The 22,038-nt window shown below is 41.9% G+C and overlaps 1 protein-coding gene across 1 annotated transcript in view; it reads right to left on the bottom strand.

Annotated features, from left to right (window-relative positions):
- ANKAR (ankyrin and armadillo repeat containing) overlaps positions 1-22,038 on the bottom strand; it is a 510,409-nt gene that overhangs the window by 293,083 nt on the left and 195,288 nt on the right. The window contains exons 13-14 of the mRNA XM_053698605.1: positions 15,678-15,831; positions 15,440-15,601 (exon numbers count right to left, since the gene is read on the bottom strand). Coding sequence (XP_053554580.1) covers positions 15,440-15,601; positions 15,678-15,831 — 316 coding nt within the window. The remainder of the gene's footprint in view (positions 1-15,439; positions 15,602-15,677; positions 15,832-22,038) is intronic.

Here is a 22,038-nt window from a genome sequence, read left to right as displayed (position 1 = left end):
AATGACTGGTAATGGCAGTTAGGGGAGGAGCTATATAGCAGCTCTGCTGGGTGAATCCTCTTGCACTTCCTGTTGGGGAGGAGTTAATATCCCATAAGTAATGGATGATCCGTGGACTGGATACACTTAACAAGAGAAATAACCATGTTAAATGAATACAACTGTTTGATAATCATGTCCACCACAAACAGTACTGATTTCACAAATGAGATTTAGTGCAAATGTCAGCCATGTTGTTCAAGAATAATGCTACAGCTCACCCACCAAAAGTCTGTTCAACATAGACTATTTTAACATGTGATTAGACATTTCAGCGTTTTAATTAAAAAATGCCTATTATTATTATTATTATATGTCTTTGCACTGCACATATTTCACGCACTTTACAGAGAATACAATAAAACTAAATTTATGCTTACCTGATAAATTAATTTATTCTATGATACGACGAGTCCACGAATTCATCCTTTACTTGTGGGATATTATCCTCCTGCTAACAGGAAGTGGCAAAGAGCACCACAGCAGAGCTGTCTATATAGCTCCTACCTTAACTCCACCAGTCATTCGACCGAAGGTACAGGAAGAAAAAGGAGAAACTAAAAGGTGCAGAGGTGACTGAAGTTTTAAATCAAAAAAATATAATCTGTCTTAAATTGACAGGGCGGGCCGTGGACTTGTCGTATCATAGAAGAAATTAATTTATTAGGTAAGCATTAATTTACTTTTCTTCTATAACATACGACGAGTCCACGGATTCATCCATTACTTGTGGGATACAATACCAAAGGTACAGGACACGGATGAATGGGAGGGACAAGACAGATGGCTAAACAGAAGGCACCACTGCTTGAAGAACTTTTCTAACAAAAAAATCCTTCGAAGAAGCAAAAGTATCAAATTTGTAAAACTTGGAAAAGGTAAGACCAAGTTGCAGCCTTACAAATCTGTTCAACAGAAGCATCATTTTTAAAAGCCCATGTGGAAGCCACCGCTCTAGTAGAGTGAGCTGTAATTCTTTCAGGAGGCTGCTGTCTAGCAGTCTCGTATGCCAAACGGATGATGCTTTTCAGCCAAAAAAGAAAGAGAGGTAGCCGTAGCTTTTTGACCTCTACGTTTTCCAGAATAGACAACAAACAGAGAAGATGTTTGATGGAAATCTATGGTCGCTTGCAAGTAAAACTTCAAAGCACGAACCACGTCCAAGTTGTGCAACAGACGCTCTTCTTAGAGGAAGGATTAGGACACAGGGAAGGAACAACAATTTCCTGATTAATATTCTTATTAGTAACAACCTTAGGAAGGAATCCAGGTTTGGTACGCAAAACCACCTTATCAGAATGAAAAACAAGATAAGGCAAGTCGCATTGCAATGCAAATAGTTCAGAAACTCTTCGAGCTGAAGAGATAGCAACTAAAAACAGAAATTTCCAAGATAGAAGCTTAATATCTATGGAATGCATAGGTTCAAACGGAACCCCTTGAAGAACTTTAAGAACTAAATTCAAACTCCATGGCGGAGCAACAGGTTTAAACACAGGCTTGATTCTAACTAAAGCCTAACAAAACGACTGAACTTCTGGAACATCTGCCAGACGCTTGTGCAGTAAAATTGATAGGGAACTAGCTGTTAACCCCTTCTCCAATCCTTCTTGGAGAAAGGACAAAATCCTAGGAATCCTGATCTTACTCCATGAGTAGCCTTTGGATTCACACCAATAAAGATATTTACGCCATATCTTATGACAAATTTTCCTAGTGACAGGCTTTCGAGCCTGAATCAAGGTATCTATGACCGACTCAGAGAATCCCCGCTTGGATAAAATCAAGCGTTCAATCTCCTGGCAGTCAGCCGCAGAGAAACTAGATTTGGATGCTGGAACGGACCTTGAATGAGAAAGTCCTGTCTGAGCGGCAGCGTCCATGGTGGAAGAGACGACATGTCCACCAGGTCTGCATACCAAGTCCTGCGCGGCCATGCAGGTGCTATCAAAATCACAGAAGTTCTCTCCTGTTTGATTCTGGCAATCAGACGAGGAAGGAGAGGAAATGGTGGAAACATAAGCCAGGTTGAACGACCAATGTACTGCTAGAGCATCTATCAGTACTGCTTGAGGATCCCTTGATCTGGACCCGTAACAAGGAAGTTTGGCATTCTGACGAGATGCCATCAGATCCAATTCTGGTGTGCCCCATTGATGAATCAATTGTGCAAACACCTCCGGATGGAGTTCCCACTCCCCCGGGATGAAAAGTCTGACGACTTAGAAAATCCGCTTCCCAGTTCTCCACTCCTGGGATATAGATTGCTGATAGATGGCAAGAGTGAGTCTCTGCCCATTGAATTATTTTGGAAACCTCTATCATCGCTAGAGAACTCTTTGTTCCCCCCTGATGATTGATATATGCTACAGTCGTTATATTGTCCGACTGGAATCTTATGAATCTGGCCGAAGCCAGCTGAGGCCATGCCTGAAACGCGTTGAATATCGCTCTCAGTTCTAGAATATTTATCGGGAGGAGAGCCTCCTCCTGAGTCCACACACCCTGTGCTTTAAGGGAATTCCAGACTGCACCCCAGCCCAATAGGCTGGCGTACATCGGCACTATGACCCATGCTGGACTGCGGAAAAACATTCCCTGGGACAGATGATCCTGTGACAACCACCAAAGAAGAAAGTCTCTGGTCTCTTGATCCAGATTTATCTGAGGAGATAAATTTGCATAATCCCCATTCCACTGTTTGAGCATGCATAGTTGCAGTGGTCTGAGATGCAAGCGAGCGAACGGAACTATGTCCATTGTTGCTACCATTAGTCCGATTACCTCCATACACTGAGCCACTGATGGCCGAGTAATGGAATGAAGAGCTCGGCATGTGGTTAAAATCTTTGATTTCCTGACCTCCGTCAGAAAATTTTTCATGTCTACCGAATCTATCAGAGTTCCCAGGAATGGAACTCTTGTGAGGGGTATAAGTGAACTCTTTTTTACGTTCACCTTCCACCCGTGAGATCTTAGAAAAGCCAACACGATGTCCGTCTGAGATTTGGCTAGTTGTTAAGTTGACGCCTGAATTAAGATATCGTCCAGATAAGGTGCCACTGCTATGCCCCACGGCCTTAGAACCGCCAGAAGGGACCCCTAGCACTTTTGTGAAAATTCTGGGAGCTGTGGCCAACCCGAAAGGAAGAGCCACAAACTGGTAATGCTTGTCCAGGAAAGCGAACCTGAGGAACTGGTGATGATCTTTGTGGAAAGGAATGTGAAGATACGCATCCTTTAAATCCACAGTGGTCATATATTGACCCTCCTGGATCATTGGTAAAATAGTCTGAATGGTCTCCATCTTGAAGGATGGGACTCTGAGGAATTTGTTTAGGATCTTGAGATCTAAGATTGGTCTGAAGGTTCCCTCTTTTTTGGGAACCACAAACAGATTGGAGTAAAACCCCTGCCCCTGTTCTGCTTTTGGAACTGGGCAGATTACTCCCATGGTATATAGGTCTTCTACACAGCGTAAGAACGCCTCTCTTTTTGTCTGGTTTACAGACAATCGAGAAAGATGGAATCTCCCCCTTGGAGGAGAATCTTTGAAGTCTAGAAGATACCCCAGGGTCACGATTCCTAAAGCCCAGGAGTCCTGAACGTCTCTTGCCCAAGCCTGAGCAAAGAGAGAAAGTCTGCCCCCTACTAGATCCGGTCCAGGATTGGGGGCTGCCCCTTCATGCTGTCTTGGTGGCAGCAGTGGGCTTCTTGGCCAGTTTACCTTTGTTCCAAGTCTGGTTAGGTCTCCAGACTGACTTAGATTGAGCAACATTCCCCTCCTGCTTTGCATCTTATTTGTCTTATCCTGAGGAAGGGCATGGCCTTTTCCTCCAGTAATGTCTGAAATTATCTCTTTCAGTTCAGGCCCGAATAGGGTCTTACCCTTGAAAGGAATGGCTAAAAGCTTAGATTTTGATGACACATCAGCAGACCAGGACTTAAGCCATAACACTCTACGCGCTAAAATGGCAAAACCTGAATTCTTTGCCGCTAATTTAGCCAGTTGAAAAGCGGCATCTGTAATGAAAGAATTAGCTAGCTTGAGAGCCCTAATTCTATCCAGAATATCATCTAATGGGGTCTCAACCTTAAGAGCCTCATCTAGAGCCTTGAACCAAAATGCAGCTGAAGTAGTTACAGGAACAATGCACGCTATAGGTTGCAGAAGAAAACACTGATGAATAAATATTTTCTTTAGAAGACCCTCTAATTTATTATCCATAGGATCTTTGAAAGCACAACTGTCCTCAATAGGTATAGTTGTACGCTTAGCCAAGGTAGAAATAGCTCCCTCCACCTTAGGGACCGTCTGCCACGAATCCCGAATGGTGTCTGATATGGGAAACATTTTCTTAAAAGTAGGAGGGGGAGAAAACGGAATACCTGGTCTATCCCACTCCTTAACAACAATGTCCGAAATCCTCTTAGGGACCGGAAAAACATTAGTGTAAGCAGGAACCTCTAGATATCTATCCATTTTACACAATTTCTCTGGTGGAATTACAATAGGGTCACAATCATCCAGAGTCGCTAAAACCTCCCTGAGCAACAAGCGGAGGTGTTCTAGCTTAAATTTAAAAGCCGTCATATCTGAGTCTGTTTGAGGGAACATCTTTCCTGAATCAGAAAGCTCTCCCTCAGACAGCAATTCCCTCACCCCCAACTCAGAACATTGTGAGGGTACATCGGAGATGGTTATTAAAGCGTCAGAGGGCTCAGCATTTACTCTCACACCGGACCTACTGTGCTTCCCCTGCAACCCAGGCAGCTTAGATAAAACCTCTGTGAGGGTAGTATTCATAACTGCGGCCATATCTTGCAGGGTGAAAGAATTAGACGCACTAGAAGTATTTGGCGTCGCTTGTGCGGGCGTTAATGGTTGTTACACTTGGGGAGAATTAGATGGCATAACCTGATTCTCTTCTGACTGAGAATCATCCTGCGACATACTTTTATCAGCTAAAATATGTTCTTTGCAATTTATTGCCCTTTCAGTGCATGAGGGACACATTTTAAGTGGGGGTTCCACAATGACTTCCAAATACATTGAACATTGGCTTTTCTCAATGTCAGACATGTTAAACAGGCTAGTAATGACCACAAACAGGCTTGAAAAAACTTTATTTAGTGAAAAAATAACTTCTTATAAAACGGTACTGCGCCTTTAACAGAAAAAAAGCATACACGTTTTGCAAAACTGCTTTAAAATAATCCAATCGTTTCAATTTTTTGTAAAGTATTTAACTTATGCAGCTAAGTTTGCCCCACAAGGAAAGGAACACTTATCCCTTACTGTAAAAACCGGATAATTAAACAACCTTTAAATCCGGTAAAAACACCCCCTGCACCTCGCCACAGCCCTGCTGTGGCTCCTACCTGCCCTCAGGGATCTGGAAAAACAGGGTTAAAGCTTCGATTTGGCCCGATACTCTCACAAGGGCCCACCAGAATTGGAGCTTGCTGCTTGCCTGTCAAATACAATTGCGCAACTGAGGTGCAAAAATAGGCCCCGTCCATCTCACTCGATGTCTCTCAGCCCTAATGAACCGCACCAGAGTGGTCTCAAACTAGCCATGTGGGTTCTTAAACCCAAAAGGAAGCCAAGTGTACCCTCTCATGAAAGCAATAAAAACGTTCATGCCAAAAAACGTTATCAGCACTCCCAGTGAAATAAACGTTTGCCCACAAACATTCAAACTCAGTGTCAACCATTTTTTCTTAGCCCCTATATGCAAGCTTAGTAATACCCCTCTTCTGTTAGGATTACTGCTTACCCTTACCCTCATGGGGATACTGTCAGCCAATTCTGAAATAACACAGTCTCTCCAGAAAAAAATTACTGAACATACCTCACTGCTATATAGCATGAAAAACGTTCCTCACACTGAAGTTTCCTAAGTACTCCTCAGCCATTCTGTAGGAACTGCTCTGGATCTTAGTGACAAATGCTAAGATCATCAGCCTCCAGGCAGAAGTCTTCATCCATCTGCTGCCTGAGAGAAAAACACAATTTATGCTTACCTGATAAATTTATTTCTCTTGTGGTGTATCCAGTCCACGGATCATCCATTACTTGTGGGATATTCTCATTCCCAACAGGAAGTTGCAAGAGGACACCCACAGCAGAGCTGTAATATAGCTCCTCCCCTAACTGTCATAGCCAGTCATTCGACCGAAAACAAGCCGAGAAAGGAGGAACCATAGGGTGCAGTGGTTACTGTAGTTTAAATTTAAAAATTACCTGCCTTAAAAAGACAGGGTGGGCCGTGGACTGGATACACCACAAGAGAAATAAATTTATCAGGTAAGCATTAATTGTGTTTTCTCTTGTAAGGTGTATCCAGTCCACGGATCATCCATTACTTGTGGGATACCAATACCAAAGCTAAAGTACACGGATGAAGGGAGGGACAAGGCAGGAACTTAAATGGAAGGAACCACTGCCCGTAAAACCTTTCTCCCAAATATAGCCTCCGAAGAAGCAAAAGTATCAAATTTGTAAAATTTTGAAAAAATATGAAGCGAAGACCAAGTATCGCCTTGCAAATCTGATCAAAAGAAGCCTCATTTTAAAGGCCCAAGTGGAAGCCACAGCTCTAGTGGAATGAGCTGTAATCCTTTCAGGAGGCTGCTGTCCAGCAGTCTCATAGGCTAAGCGGATTAAGCTTCTTAGTCAAAAAGAAAAAGAGGTTGCTGAAGCCTTTTGACCTCTCCTCTGTCCAGAGTAGACAACAAACAAAGCAGATGTTTGACGAAAATCTTTAGTAGCTTGTAAGTAAAACTTTAAAGCACGGACCACGTCCAGATTGTGTAACACAAGGATGGAACAACAATCTCTTGATTGATATTCTTGTTAGATACCACCTTAGGTAAGAACCCAGGTTTGGTACGCAGGACTACCTTATCCGTATGAAAAATCAGATAAGGAGAATCACATTGTAAGGCAGATAGCTCAGAGACTCTACGAGCCGAGGAAATAGCTACCAAAAAAGAACTTTCCAAGATAAAAGCTTGATATCTATGGAATGAAGAGGTTCAAACGGAACTCCTTGAAGAACCTTAAGAACCAAGTTTAAGCTCCATGGTGGAGCAACAGGTTTAAACACAGGCTTGATTCTAACTAAAGCCTGACAAAATGCCTGAACGTCTGGAACATCTGCCAGACGCTTAACTAGCTGACAATCCTTTTTCCAAACCTTCTTGGAGAAAAGATAATATCCTAGCAATCCTGACCTTACTCCATGAGTAACCCTTGGATTCACACCAATAAAGATATCTACGCCATACCTTATGGTAAATTTTCCTGGTGACAGGCTTTCGTGCCTGTCTTAAGGTATCAATAACTGACTCGGAGAAGCCACGCTTTGATAAAATCAAGCGTTCAATCTCCAGGCAGTCAGCCTCAGAGAAATTAGATTTGGATGGTTGAAAGGACCCTGAAGTAGAAGGTCCTGTTTCAGAGGCAGAGACCATGGTGGAAAGGATGACATGTCCACTAGATCTGCATACCAGGTCCTGCGTGGCCACGCAGGTGCTATCAGAATCACCGATGCTCTCTCCGGCTTGATCTTGGCAATCAATCAAGGGAGCAGAGGAAACGGTGGAAACACATAAGCCAGGTTGAAAGACCAGGGCGCTGCTAGAGCATCTATCAGTGTCGCCTTGGGATCCCTGGACCTGGATCCGTAACACGGAAGCTTGGCGTTCTGGAGAGACGCCATGAGATCCAGTTCTGGTTTGCCCCAACGATGAATCAGTTGTGCAATACCTCCGGATGGAGTTCCCACTCTCCCGGATGAAAAGTATGACGACTTAGAAAATCCGCCTCCCAGTGCTCTACACCTGGGATATGGATAGCTGATAGGTGGCAAGAGTGAATCTCTGCCCAGCGAATTATTTTTGAAACTTCTAACATCTCTAGGGAACTTTTCGTTCCCCCTTGATGGTTGATGTAAGCTACAGTCGTGATGTTGTCCGACTGAAATCTGATGTACCTCAGAGTTGCTAACTGAGGCCAAGCCTGAAGAGCCTTGAATATCGCTCTTAGTTCCAGAATATTTAATGGAAGGAGAGACTCCTCCTGAGTCCACGATCCCTGAGCCTTCAGGGAGTTCCAGACTGCACCCCAACCTAGAAGGCTGGCATCTGTCGTAATAATTGTCCAATCTGGCCTGCGAAAGGTCATACCTTTGGACAGATGGACCCGAGATAGCCACCAGAGAAGAGAATGCCTGGTCTCTTGGTCCAGATTCAGTTGAGTGGACAAATCTGTGTAATCCCCGTTCCACTGACTGAGCATGCATAGTTGCAGCGGTCTGAGATGTAAGCGTGCAAACGGCACTATGTCCATTGCCGCTACCATTAAGCCGATTACTTCCATACACTGAACCACCGAAGGGCGCGGAATGGAATGAAGAACCCGGCAGGAATTTAGAAGCTTTGATAACCTGGACTCCGTCAGGTGAATTTTCATTTCTACAGAATCTATCAGAGTCCCTAGAAAGGAAACTCTTGTGAGTGGGGATAGAGAACTCTTTTCCTCGTTCACTTTCCACCCATGCGACCACAGAAATGCCAGTACTACGTCCGTATGAGACTTGGCAATTTGGAAGTTTGACGCCTGTATCAGGATGTCGTCTAAATAAGGGGCTACTGCTATGTCCCGCGGCCTTAGGACCGCCATAAGCGACCCTAGAACCTTTGTAAAGATTCTTGGGGCTGTAGCTAATCCCAAGGGAAGAGCTACAACTGGTAATGCCTGTCTTGAAAGGCAAACCTGAGAAATCGATGATGATCTTTGTGTATCGGAATGTGAAGATAAGCATCCTTCCTTTAGATCCACTGTAGTCATATATTGACCCTCCTGGATCAGTGGTAGGATGGTACGAATAGTTTCCATCTTGAACGACGGAACTTTGAGGAATTTGTTTAAGATCTTTAGATCCAAAATTGGTCTGAAGGTTCCCTCTTTTTTGGGAACCACAAACAGATTTGAGTAAAAACCCTGTCTATGTTCCTCCTTTGGAACTGGATGGATCACTCCCATAACTAGGAGGTCTCGTACACAGTGTAAGAATGCCTCTCTCTTTATCTGGTTTGCAGATAATTGTGAAAGGTGAAATCTCCCTTTTGGGGGGGAAGCTTTGAAGTCCAGAAGATATCCCTGGGATATAATTTCCAACGCCCAGGGATCCTGAACATCTCTTGCCCACGCCTGGGCAAAGAGTGAAAGTCTGCCCCCTACTAGATCCATTCCCGGATAGGGGGCCGTTCCTTCATGCTGTCTTAGAGGCAGCAGCAGGATTTTTTACCTGCTTACCTTTTTTCCAGGTCAGGTTTGGTCTCCAGACCGTCTTGGATTGAGCAAAAGTTCCTTCTTGTTTATTATTAGAGGAAGTTGATGCCGCACCTGCCTTGAAGTTTTGAAAGGCACGAAAATTAGACTGTTTGGCCCTAGATTTGGACCTGTCCTGAGGAAGGGCATGACCTTTTCCTCCAGTGATATCAGCAATAATCTCCTTCAACCAGGCCCGAATAGGGTCTGCCCCTTGAAGGGAATGTTAAGTAGCTTAGATTTTGAAGTCACGTCAGCTGACCATGATCTAAGCCATAGCGCTCTGCGCGCCTGTATAGCAAAACAAGAATTCTTAGCCGTTAGTTTAGTCAAATGAACAATGGCATCAGAATAAAAGAATTGGCTAGCTTAAGTGCTCTAAGTTTGCCAAGTATGTCATCCAATGGAGTCGCTACCTGTAAAGCCTCTTCCAGAGACTCAAACCAGTACGCCGCAGCAGCAGTGACAGGGGCAATGCATGCAAGGGGCTGTATGATAAAACCTTGTTGAATAAATATTTTCTTAAGGTAACCTCTAATTTTTTATCCATTGGATCTAAAAAAAAAAAAAAGCAACTGTCCTCGACAGGGATAGTAGTACGCTTTACTAGAGTAGAAACTGCTCCCTCCACCTTAGGGACTGTCTGCCATAAGTCCCGTGTGGTGGCGTCTATTGGAAACATTTTTCTAAAAATAGAAGGGGAAGAGAACGGCACACTTGGTCTATCCCATTCCTTATTAATAATTTCTGTAAACCTTTTAGGTATTTGGAAAAACATCAGTACACACCGGCACTGCAAAGTATTTATCCAGTGTACACAATTTCTCTGGCACTGCAATGGTATCACAGTCATTCAGAGAAGCTAAAACCTCCCTAAGCAACACGCGGAGGTGTTCAAGCTTAAATTTAAATGTAGAAATATTAGAATCAGGTATCTTTCCTGAGTCATTAACATCACCCACTGAATGAAGCTCTCTTTCCTCAGCTTCTGCATATTGTGAGGCAGTATCAGACATGGTTCTTAAAGCGTCAGTATGCTCTGCATTTTGTCTCACCCCAGAGCTATCTCGCTTACCTCTAAGTTCAGGTAGTCTGGCTAATACCGCTGACAGTGTATTATCCATGACTGCCGCCATGTCTTGTAAAGTAAACGCTATGGGCGCCCTAGATGTATTTGGCGCCATTTGAGCGTGAGTCCCTTAAGCGGGAGTCAAAGGGTCTGACACGTGGGGAAAGTTAGTCGGCATAACTTCCCCCTCGTCAGATTCCTCTGGTGATAAATTTTTTAAAGACAGAAAATGATCTTTATTGCATAAAATGAAATCAGTACATTTGGTACACATTCTAAGAGGGGGTTCCACCATGGCTTTTAAACATAATAAACAAGGAGTTTCTTCTATGTCAGATATGTTTATACAGAATAGCAATGAGACTAGCAAGCTTGGAAAACACTTTAAATCAAGTTAACAAGCAAATATAAAAAACGGCACTGTGCCTTTAAGAGAAACAAATTTTGTCAGAATTAGAAAAACAGTGAAAAAATGCAGTAAATCAAACGAAATTTTTACAGTGTGTATAATAGGCTAACAGAGCATTGCACCCACTTGCAAATGGATGATTAACCCCTTAGTTCAAAAAATGGATCAAAAAAACGAAATAGACGTTTTTTAACAGTCACAACCAACTGCCACAGCAAGCTGTGGCCCTACCTTCCCCAATAAATGACTTTGGAAAGCCTTTGGGCCCTTTAGAGATGTCCCATAGCATTCAGAGGGCCTTTGAGGGAAGCTGGATGTCACAGTTTGTAATTTTAACTGCACCAACTGTAACTTTTATACTACAACAGTGGAAATTGTTTCTAGTCAAAATTTAAGCCGGCCATGTGGAAAAAACTAGGCACCAATAAAGTTTTATCACCAAAGCATATATAAAAACGATTAAACATGCCAGCAAACATTTTATATTGCAATATCATAAGGGTATTACCCCTGGGAGTAAGCATGATACCAGTCGTTATTAAATCACTGTATTCAGGCTTAACTTACATTAATCCGGTATCAGCAGCATTTTCTAGTGTTTTCCATCTCTAGAAAAAATTATAACTGCACATACCTGATAGCAGAATAAACTGCACGCCATTCTCTCGCTGAAGTTTTACCTCATCTGTGTAATCCCCTCAGACATATGTGAGAACAGCAATGGATCTTAGTTACAACCTGCTAAGATCATAGAAACATAGAATCTTCTTCTATTTACTGCCTGAGATAAAATAGCACAACCCCGGTACTATTTAAAAATAACAAACTTTTGATTGAAGAAAATAAACTAGCTATATTTAACCACTCTCTCCTACAACGTCCTTGCTAGTTGAGAGTTGCAAGAGAATGACTGGCTATGACAGTTAGGGGAGGAGCTATATTACAGCTCTGCTGTGGGTGTCCTCTTGCAACTTCCTGTTGGGAATGAGAATATCCCACAAGTAATGGATGATCCGTGGACTGGATACACCTTACAAGAGAAATAGTACACACCGGTACCATTTAAAATAAAAAACTCTTGCTTGAAGAAATAAAAACTAACATTTTATCACCTCTTTCACTTTACCCTTCCTAGTACTTAGAGTAGGCAAAGAGAATGACTGGGGGGTGGAGTTAAGGGAGGAGCTATATAGACAGCTCTGCTGTGGTGCTCTTTACTACTTCCTGTTAGCAGGAGGATAATATCCCACAAGTAAAGGATGAATCCGTGGACTTGCCGTATCTTATAGAAGAAATAAAGGGAAGGCGGTTTGGGAAAGAAATAGACGGCTAGATTACGAGTTTTTGTCGGTAAAACTTGCGGTGTTAACGAGCAGTTTCTGCTCACCGCTCACCTACAAACAACGCTGGTATTATAGTTTTTTTAAACCCGGCGTTAGCCGCATAAAAGTGAGCGGAGAGCAAAATTTAGCTCCACATCTCACCTCAATACCAGCGCTGCTTACGGTAGCGGTGAGCTGGCTAAACGTGCTTGTGCACGATTTCCCCATAGGAATCAATGGGGGAGAGCTGGCTGAAAAAAAACCTAACACCTGCAAAAAAGCAGCGTTCAGCTCCTAACGCAGCCCCATTGATTCCTATGGGGAAATAAAAGTTATGTCTACACCTAACACCCTAACATGAACCCCGAGTCTAAACACCCCTAATCTTACACTTATCAACCCCTAATCTGCCGCCCCGACATCGTCGCCACCTGCATAATATTTTTAACCCCTAATCTGCCACTCCGGACACCGCCACCACCTACATTATAGTTATTAACCCCTAATCTGCCACTCCCAATGTCGCCGCCACCTACCTACACTTATTAACCCCTAATCTGCCACCCCCCAATCTCGCCGCAACCTAAATACATTTATTAACCCCTAATCTCCCGCCCCCAACGTCGCCGCCACTATAATAAATATATTAACTATTATAGATAAGTAACCAGCGCCTAGGACTGATATCTGCTCACTATAATGAAGACCCCCTAATAGGTCTAAAAAACAGAACACAGGTAATAGGATATATAGGAGCGCCGCTGGCTAAGATATACCACAGGAGTCAAAATTTAAAATCAAATAATTGTACAAATATTTAATAGAATCTACATAAAAAACTAACAAAAATTAACAAAAATTATAAGATCAGGTTATTTTGACCAAAATGGTAAACTCACTGGAGTACAATTCCTAGGGGTAATCACCCTTTGATTCCTAATGTATGAATACAATCTAATAATAAATTGGTACAGCTCTTATGTTTAAAAATACGATCGTGAACAATATGTGTCAAACCAAAAATTGAAATCACAGAAATCCAATAAAGGATTTTTTTAGTGCGAGACCCCTGGTTGTGGGTCTAAAGTGTTATATTACTAACAAATATAAATGAAAATAAAAATTAAAATTAAAAATGAAAGAATGACATATAATTGTGAGGATAAGAATCCAATAAAGGATTTGTTTCTTAGTGAAAGACCCGTATTATGAGTCTGAAGTAATAATTTTGTCTGAGTAATAAATATATTAACCCCTAAACCTAAGTCTAACCCTAACACCCCCCTAACTTAAATATAATAATAATTTGTTCCAATCAACCAATAGAATGCAAGCTCAATCCTATTGGCTGATTGGATCAGCCAATAGCATTGAACTTCAATCCTATTGGCTGATTGCATCAGCCAATAGGATTTTTCTACCTTAATCCCGATTGGCTGATAGAATTCTATCAGCCAATCGGAATTGAAGGGACGCCATCTTGGATGACGTCACTTAAAGGTACCGTCATTTAGTGTTAGTCGTCGTAAAGAAGAGGATGCTCCGCATCGGATGTCTTGAAGATGGACCCCGCTCCGCTCTGGATGGATGAAGATAGAAGATGCCGCCTGGATGAAGACTTCTGGCCGTCTGGACGACCTCTTCTGCCTGGATAGAATGAAGACGTCTCAAGGTAGGGTGATCTTCAAGGGGTTAGTGTTAGGTTTTATTAAGGGGGGATTGGGTGGATTTTAGAGTAGGGTTGGGTGTGTGGGTGGTGGGTTTTAATGTTGGGGGGGTATTGTATTTTTTTTTACAGGTAAAAGAGCTGATTACTTTGGGGCAATGGCCCGCAAAAAGCCCTTTTAAGGGCTATTTGTAATTTAGTGTAGGGTAGGGATTTTTATTATTTTGGGAGGCTTTTTTATTTTATTAGGGGGATGAGATTAGGTGTAATTAGTTTAAAAAAATTGTAATTATTTTATTATTTTATGTAATTTAGTGTTTGTTTTTTATCGTAATTTAGATAATTGTATTTAATTGTAATTAATTTTACTTAGTTTAGGGAATTTAATTATAGTGTAGTGTTAGGTGTAATTGTAACTTAGGTTTTATTTTACAGGTAAATTTGAATTTATTTTAGCTAGGTAGTTATTAAATAGTTAATAACTATTTAATAACTATTGTACCTAGTTAAAATAAATACAAAGTTGCCTGTAAAATAAAAATAAACCCTGAGATAGCTACAATGTAATTTTTAGCTTAGGGTTTATTTTATAGGTAAGTATTTAGTTTTAAATAGGAATAATTTAGTTAATTGTATTAATTTTATTTAGATGTATTTAAATTATATTTAAGTTAGGGGGGTGTTATGGTTAGATTTAGGTTTAGGGGTTAATACATTTAATATAGTGGTGGCGACGTTGGGGGCGGCAAATTAGGGGTTCATAAATGTAGGTAGGTGTCAGCGATGTTAGGGACGGCAGATTAGGGGTTAATAAAAATTAACTAATGTTTGCGAGGCGGGAGTGCAGCGGTTTAGGGGTTAATATATTTATTGAAGTGGCGCCGATGTCCGGTCGTCAGATTAGGGGCTAAAAATTTATTTAAGTGTTTGCGATGTGGGGGGGGGGGGGGGGCGCCTCGGTTTAGGGGTTAATAGGTAGTTTATGGGTGTTAGTGTACTTTTTAGAACTTTAGTTAAGAGTTTTATGTTACGGCGTTAGCCCATAAAACTCTTAACTACTGACTTTTAAATGCGGTAGGAGTCTTGACAGGAGAGGGTGTACCGCTCACTTTTTCCAAGACTTGGAATACCGGCTTTAGGAAAATCCCATTGAAAAGATAGGATACGCAATTGACGTAAGTGGATTTGCGGTATGCTCGAGTCGCGGAAAAAAAGTGAGCGGTACACCTGTACCTGCAAGACTTGTAATACCAGCGGGCGTTAAAAAGCAGTGTTGGGACCTCTCAACGCTGCTTTTTTAAGGCTAACGCAAAACTCGTAATCTAGCAGAGAGAGTTTACAATCTAAGTAGTAGTTAGGGAGAAATATAAATTGAACCTGCAAAAAATCCAAATAATGTACTTGAAATTTAACAGGGTGTGGGATAGATTTATTTCTCCAAAGCTAACCAATGGCCACATGTAAATCCTTTTACTAGATTGCCATAGGATCATGGACTGGTAAATGGGATATATCACAGGTTAATAAAAGGCAGCACAATGGTGAAAACAGTATTATAATATACAAGTAAAAGGGATTTCTGTAATTAACATACCACTGCACATGGCCCCCAGAGCTTTGATAATGCTGAGAAGAGTCCCCTCTGCCACTTTAGAGTTTCGCAACAACCGAACCAGAGGTCCAATGCCATTTCCTTTACATATCTGGTCCTGGTGCTGTTTGCTGTCCTTGCTTAAAGCAATTATGGCTTCACCACCTTGGGAAGCAAGCAAAGCTAAATGTAAATGTGATTTATGGGACACTACTGTTGTATAAAAGCCCAAAGCACTTACCGATGCATTGCATTTTATCAGAGGAGGACAAGAGCATGTCTATGATATAGTTGAAGCCAATACGTCTTGCCATTTCTTTTTGCTGTTTAAGAGTTTGACCTGCCAAGGCCCAAAGAGCTGTACTTCCTTGCTCCCTGACCTCCAGCTGAAACACCTGTAACAAAGAAAAGAACAGTACTTATTGCAGTTCCCTGCCATAGTTCAATCTCTTTAGTGCCATTATCTATTTTGAATATGTCTATTCTCTGTTGTACTTCTGGAAATATATTTCCAACAAGTGTTAATCTGAATATTAATTAGCCAGCATGACCTTATCATTTTATAGATAGCCCCCCACCTTTGCTTTCTTTTTTATTAACCAGATTATCAAGAAATACAAAACAACATGTACAAAAACATTGTTAAATACAATTTACAGTTGTACAATATAACTGGCTATTCTCCAATAAACAGAAAATAAAACAAGAAAAAGTACAATACAACAATCGTTGTATTGTTACTATCTAACAGGTTATTTGTTATCAAATTTTTGGCAAATAAATATTTAGCCACTAAAACTTCATTGAAAAAACAAAATTACAAAGCCTTATAGAGTGTAAATGCATTTTGTGATTGGCTGATCGATGTTACGTGATGCAGAAGGAAAGAAGATTAAACTAACTTTAACATTTATAAAAAAAAATATCTACCACTCATTTAAAATTCAGACTAAGTGCTACTGCATTGTCTTTTATTATGCATTTATTGATTATGCAATTGTATTGTATTTAATAGTTCTTTAACAACTCGCCTAGAGAATACAAACTTAATAATGACATATTAGGTCCCTCTTACCCCTTTATGCCTTCCTATATGAACATATAAGAACTTAGACCAGATGCATGGCCCCTGCACCATCTTACCTGTTTATACTATATTTTTTTCTCCCCTACATAGTTTATGCTACATGACACAAACACAACATCATTGGCATGGTTAGGATGGTGCCAGCACAGTAAGGTAATCTTATTGTATCTTGTCATCTTGGTGTATCTTGGAAACCCCCAGCATGCCCTATGCACACACCTATGTTTACCATCATTTCGGTAAATTAATGGTTTTGGAAAAGGCCACTTTAATATTAAGGATGACATTTTGTCCTAATACTGAGCTCCCAGCAATACACAAAAAACTACTTCTGTTTGAAATTGTTAGGCATGCATTTAATATTCAAGAGTATGTTCAACTATTTGTTTGTTTGTCTTTCACACACACATATTGTGAAAAAATATTATGAACAAAAATAAATGACAACCTTTGTATTATGTTTTATTTTCCCTGACTAGTGGGACCTTCCTATCAGATCACCAACACATAATTCACAAACTTTATGCAGCCTTTCAATTGACAGCACAAATTCGCTTCATTCTCTTGTTATCCTTTGCTGAATTCTGGCAGCTAGCTCAACACATCTAGTTAGCCAATCACAAGAGACAAATATGTGCAGGACATGTGCATATTCAACAAAGGATACTAAAAAAACAAATCACATTTGAAAATAGAAGTGAATTTAAAAGTGTCTTAAAATGACATGCTCTATCTGAATCATGCAAGTTTAATGTAGACTTTCCTATCCCTTTAAAGAGATATAAAACCCAACATTTTTTCTTCATGATTCAGACGAGGCATACAACTTTAGAAAAAAAATTCGATTTAACTTCTATTATTCTATTATTTGTTGAATAAGCAGCAGTACACTACTGGGAGCTACCTGAACACATCTGGTGAATCAATGACAAGAGACATATATGTGCCACCACTAATCAGCAGCTAGCTCCTAGCAGTGCATAGCTGCTCCTGATACTCTCTAGTTATGCTTTTCAACAAAAAAAGGATGAAGCAAATTATTTAACAGAAGTAAACTGGAAAGTTGCTTAAAATTGCATGCGCTATCTGAATCATGAAAGAAAAAAAAAGAAAAAAATTTATGCTTACCTGGTAAATGTATTTATTTCCGGATATGGTGAGTCCATGGCTTGAGTAATTACTGTTGGGAATATTACTCCTGGACAGCAGAGGAGGCAAAGAGTACCACAGTTTAACTGCCAAGTATCACTTCCCTACCCACAACCCCCAGTCATTCGACCAAAGGGAAATGGAGAAAAAGAAGTAACACAAGGTGTAGAGGTGCCCGAAGTTATAGTCAAAAGAACAACTGTCTTAAAATAAAGGGTGGGGCCGTGGACTCACCATATCTGGAAAGAAATACATTTATCAGGTAAGAATAAATTTTGTTTTTCTTTCCTAAGATATGGTAAGTCCACAGCTTGAGTAATTACTGTTGGGAACCAATACCCAAGCTAGAGGACACGGATAAATATCGAGGGACAAGACAGGCAGTCCTAAACAGAAGGCACCACCACTTGATGAACCTTTCTCCCAAAAGAAGCCTCAGCGAGGCAAAAATATAAAATTTGGAAAAAGTATTTAGAGAAGACCAAGATGCAGCCTAGCAAATGTGTTCCACAGAAACTTCATTTTTGAAAGCCCAAGAAGCGGAAACAGCTCTTGTGGAATAAGCCGTAATTCTCTCAGGAGGCTGCTGCCCAGCAGTCTCATAAGCCAAACGAATTATACTTCGTAACCAAAAAGAAAGAGTCATAGCAGTAGCTTTCTGACCTTTACGTTTCCCAAAGAAACAGACAAAGAGGGCAGAGGACTGGTGAAAATCCTTAGTCGCCTGTAAGTAGAATTTAAGAGCACGTACAACATCCAAATTGTGTAACAAACGTTCTTTGGAAGACGAAGGATTAGGACACAGAAAGGGAACAAAAATAATATTTCGATTAGAAACAACCTTAGGAAGGAAACCTAACTTAGTACGAAGAACCGCCTTATTGGCATGAAAAATAAGATAAGGGGAATCACACTGCAGAGCTGAGAGTTCCGAGACTCTTCGAGCAAAAGAGATAGCAACAAGAAACAAAACCTTCCAAGATAACAACTTAATGTCTATGGAATGCAACGGCTCAAACGGAGCCAGCTGTAAAACTTTAAGAACAAGGTTAAGCTCCAAGGAGGAACAACAGACTTAAAAAGACAGGCCTGATTTTGACCAAGGCCTGACAAAAAGATTGCACATCTGGCACATCCGCCAAATGTTTATCTAGTAAAACTGATAACCCTTCAGGGTACTGACTGACAATCCCTTTTCCAGGCTTTTCTGAAGAATAGATACAATTTTAGGAATTCTATTCTATTTCAAGAGTAGCCCTTGGATTCATACCAATAAAGATATTTACGCCATATCTTATGGTAAATCTTTCTAGTAACAGGCTTGCGAGCCGGAATCATGGTCTCAATGACCGACTCAGAAAAACCACGCTTAGACAGAATTAAGCATTCAATCTCCAAGCAGTCAGCTTCAGAGAAACGAGATTTAGATGAAGGAAGGGACCCTGAATCAGGAGGTCCTTCCTCAGAGGTAGTCTCCAAGGTGGGAGAGATGACATCTCCACTAGGTCTGCAAACGAAATCCTACGAGGCCACGCAGGGACTATTAGAATCACCAACGCTCTCTCTTGTTTGATACGAGCAATGAATCATGGAAGGAGAGCAAACGGAGGAAACAGGTATGCCAAACTGAAAACCCAAGGAACCTCCAGGACATCTATCAGAATGGCCTGTGGATCTCTTGACCTTGAACCGTACCTTGGAAGCTTGACGTTCTGACGGGACGCCATCAGATCTAACTCCGGCACCACCCATTTGAGGACTAAGCTGGAAAACACCTCCAGATGGAGTTCCCACTCCCCGGGATGAAAAGTCTGTCTGCTCAGAAAATCCACTTCCCAGTTGTCTACTCCTGGAATGTGGATGGCAGATAGACAGCAATTGTGAGTCTCTGCCCACTGAAGAATCCGAGTAACCTCCTTCATGGCTAAGGAACTCCGAGTTCCTCCCTGGTGATTGATGTAAGCCACAGAGGTTATGTTGTCTGACTGGAACCTGATAAACTGGGCTGAGGACAATGGAGGCCAAGCCAATAGAGCATTGTAAATCGCCCTCAACTCCAAGATGTTGATGGGAAGAGCAGACTCCTCCCGAGTCCAAAGGCCCTGACCTTTTAAAGGGTTCCAGACTGCTCCCCAGCCCAGCAGGCTGGCGTCGGTGATCACGATCACCCAGGAGGGTCTCCGAAAGCATGTGCTCTGAGACAGATGTTTTTGAGAAATCTACCATGAGAGAGAGTCCCTTGACGACTGATCTAACTCTATTCTCTGAGATAGATCCGCATGGTCACCATTCCATTGTTTGAGCATGCACAACTGGAGAGCTCTCAAATGGAATCGAGCAAAAGGAATGATGTACATGGAAGCCACCATCAGACCGATTACCTCCATACATTGAGCCACTGAAGGATAAGCAGTAGCCTGAAGAGAGAGGCAAGAGGAAATGATTTAGTTTTTTCTGACCTCTGTCAGAAAAATCTTCATCAATAGAGAATCTATTATGGTCCCTAAGAACACTACTCTTGTAGCAGGGGAAAGGGAGCTTTTTTCTAGATTCACATTCCATACGTGGGAACGAAGAAAAGACAATATCTATGTGTGAGATTTTGCTCTTTGAAAAGATGGCGCCTGAACCAATATGTCATCCAGGTAGGGTGCCACAGCAATTCCACGAAAACGGATCACTGCCAAAAGAGCCCCCAGAACATTTGAAAAAATTCTGGGAGCCGTGGCTAGACCAAATGGAAGGGCCACAAACTGGAAATGTTTGTCCAGAAAGGCAAATCTAAGGAATCTGTGATGGTCCCTGTGAATAGGAACATGACGATACGCATCCTTTAGGTCTATGGTTGTCATGAACTGACTCTCTTGTACTAAAGGAAGAATGGAGTGTATTGTAATGCTCGTGGGATACCCCTCTATCAGACCGAACTCGGCCAGTAGTCTTGTTATCCCGGCGTCGAGCCGGAATGATAGGGAATATCCCAGAGCAGAGAAAGTTAGTAAGATGAGGAGAGCGGCACTCACCACAGGCAGGACAGTCCCCAGTGGCAACGGCAGAAAAGGGCAAGGCAAATCACTGGAATGGTCAGACAGGCAGGATTAGGCAGCAGTAAAGCAGTCCAAGGACAAACCACTAGAAGAGTCAGGCAGGCAGGGTTTGGCAACGGTAAAGCAGTCCAAGGGCACACCACTAGAATGGTCAGGCAGGCAGGGTTCAGCAACAAAGATCAGTCCAGCAATTCAGGGGTTAAACAGGTAGAGTAGTCAGATAGGCAGGTTCAGTAGCAATATATCAGTCCAGCAATTCAGGGGTTAAACAGGTAAAGTAGTCAGACAGGCAGGTTCAGCAGCAATATATATCAGTCCAGCAATTCAGGGGTATGGCAGGCAGAGTAGTCAGACAGGCATGTTCAAACACAGCAAGGCAAAGACTAAAACGATCTATCACTCCCAGGAGTACACAAAGTAACACCTATACTTGGGCAGTGATAGATCGAGAAGAAGTGATTCAAATAGGCGCAGGTTTCGCGCCCAGGCGTCAGGACCGGAGATGAACGTGCAGCGATGACGTCAGTACCACACGCCTCCGGACCCGACACAGACCCTGGCAACGAGCAGGGAAAGAGACGCTGCGCCCCTACAACGGCTAGAGCAGCGCGGCATGACACGTATAGTCTCCATCTTGAAGGATGGAACTTTGAGAAACTTGTTTAGACACTTCAAGTCTAGAATGAGATGGAAAGTTCCCTTTTTTGGGAACCACAAATAGGTTGGAGTAGAACCAGGACCCTGTTCCTGCACTGGAACTGGAACTATCACTCCCAGGGAGGAAAGATGTTGTATACATTTCAAGAACTCCTCTCTCTTTATCTGGTCTGCAGATAATCTTGAGAGATAGAATCTGCCTCTGGGGGGGAAAGTCTTGAATTCCAAATTGTAACCCTGGGATACTATGTCCACAGTCCAGGGATCTGGGACATCTCGTACCCAGGCTTGAGAGAACTGAGAAAGTCTGCCCTCCACCTGATCCAATCCCGGATCTGGGGCAAACCCTTCATGCTGATTTGTAATCAGCTGCGGGTTTCTTTGATTGTTTCCCCTTGTTTCAAGACTGATTGGGTTTCCAAGAAGACTTAGATTGTTCCTGCTTGGAAGAAGAAGAGGAAGGCTTTCTTCTGAAGTTACGAAAGGAACGAAAATTACTCTGACATCCTTTAGGCCTATTCTTTGTATCTTGCGGTAGAAAAGACCATTTTCCACCCGTAATATAAAAGATTATTTCTGCCAAACCGGGTCCAAACTGACTCTCTTGTACTAAAGGAAGAATGGGGTGTATTGTAATGCTTGTGGGATACCCCTCTATCAGA

Source organism: Bombina bombina, chromosome 1 (assembly GCF_027579735.1).
Source record: "Bombina bombina isolate aBomBom1 chromosome 1, aBomBom1.pri, whole genome shotgun sequence".
Lineage (NCBI taxonomy): Eukaryota > Metazoa > Chordata > Amphibia > Anura > Bombinatoridae > Bombina > Bombina bombina.
This window is presented reverse-complemented; position numbering and strand designations above follow the sequence as displayed.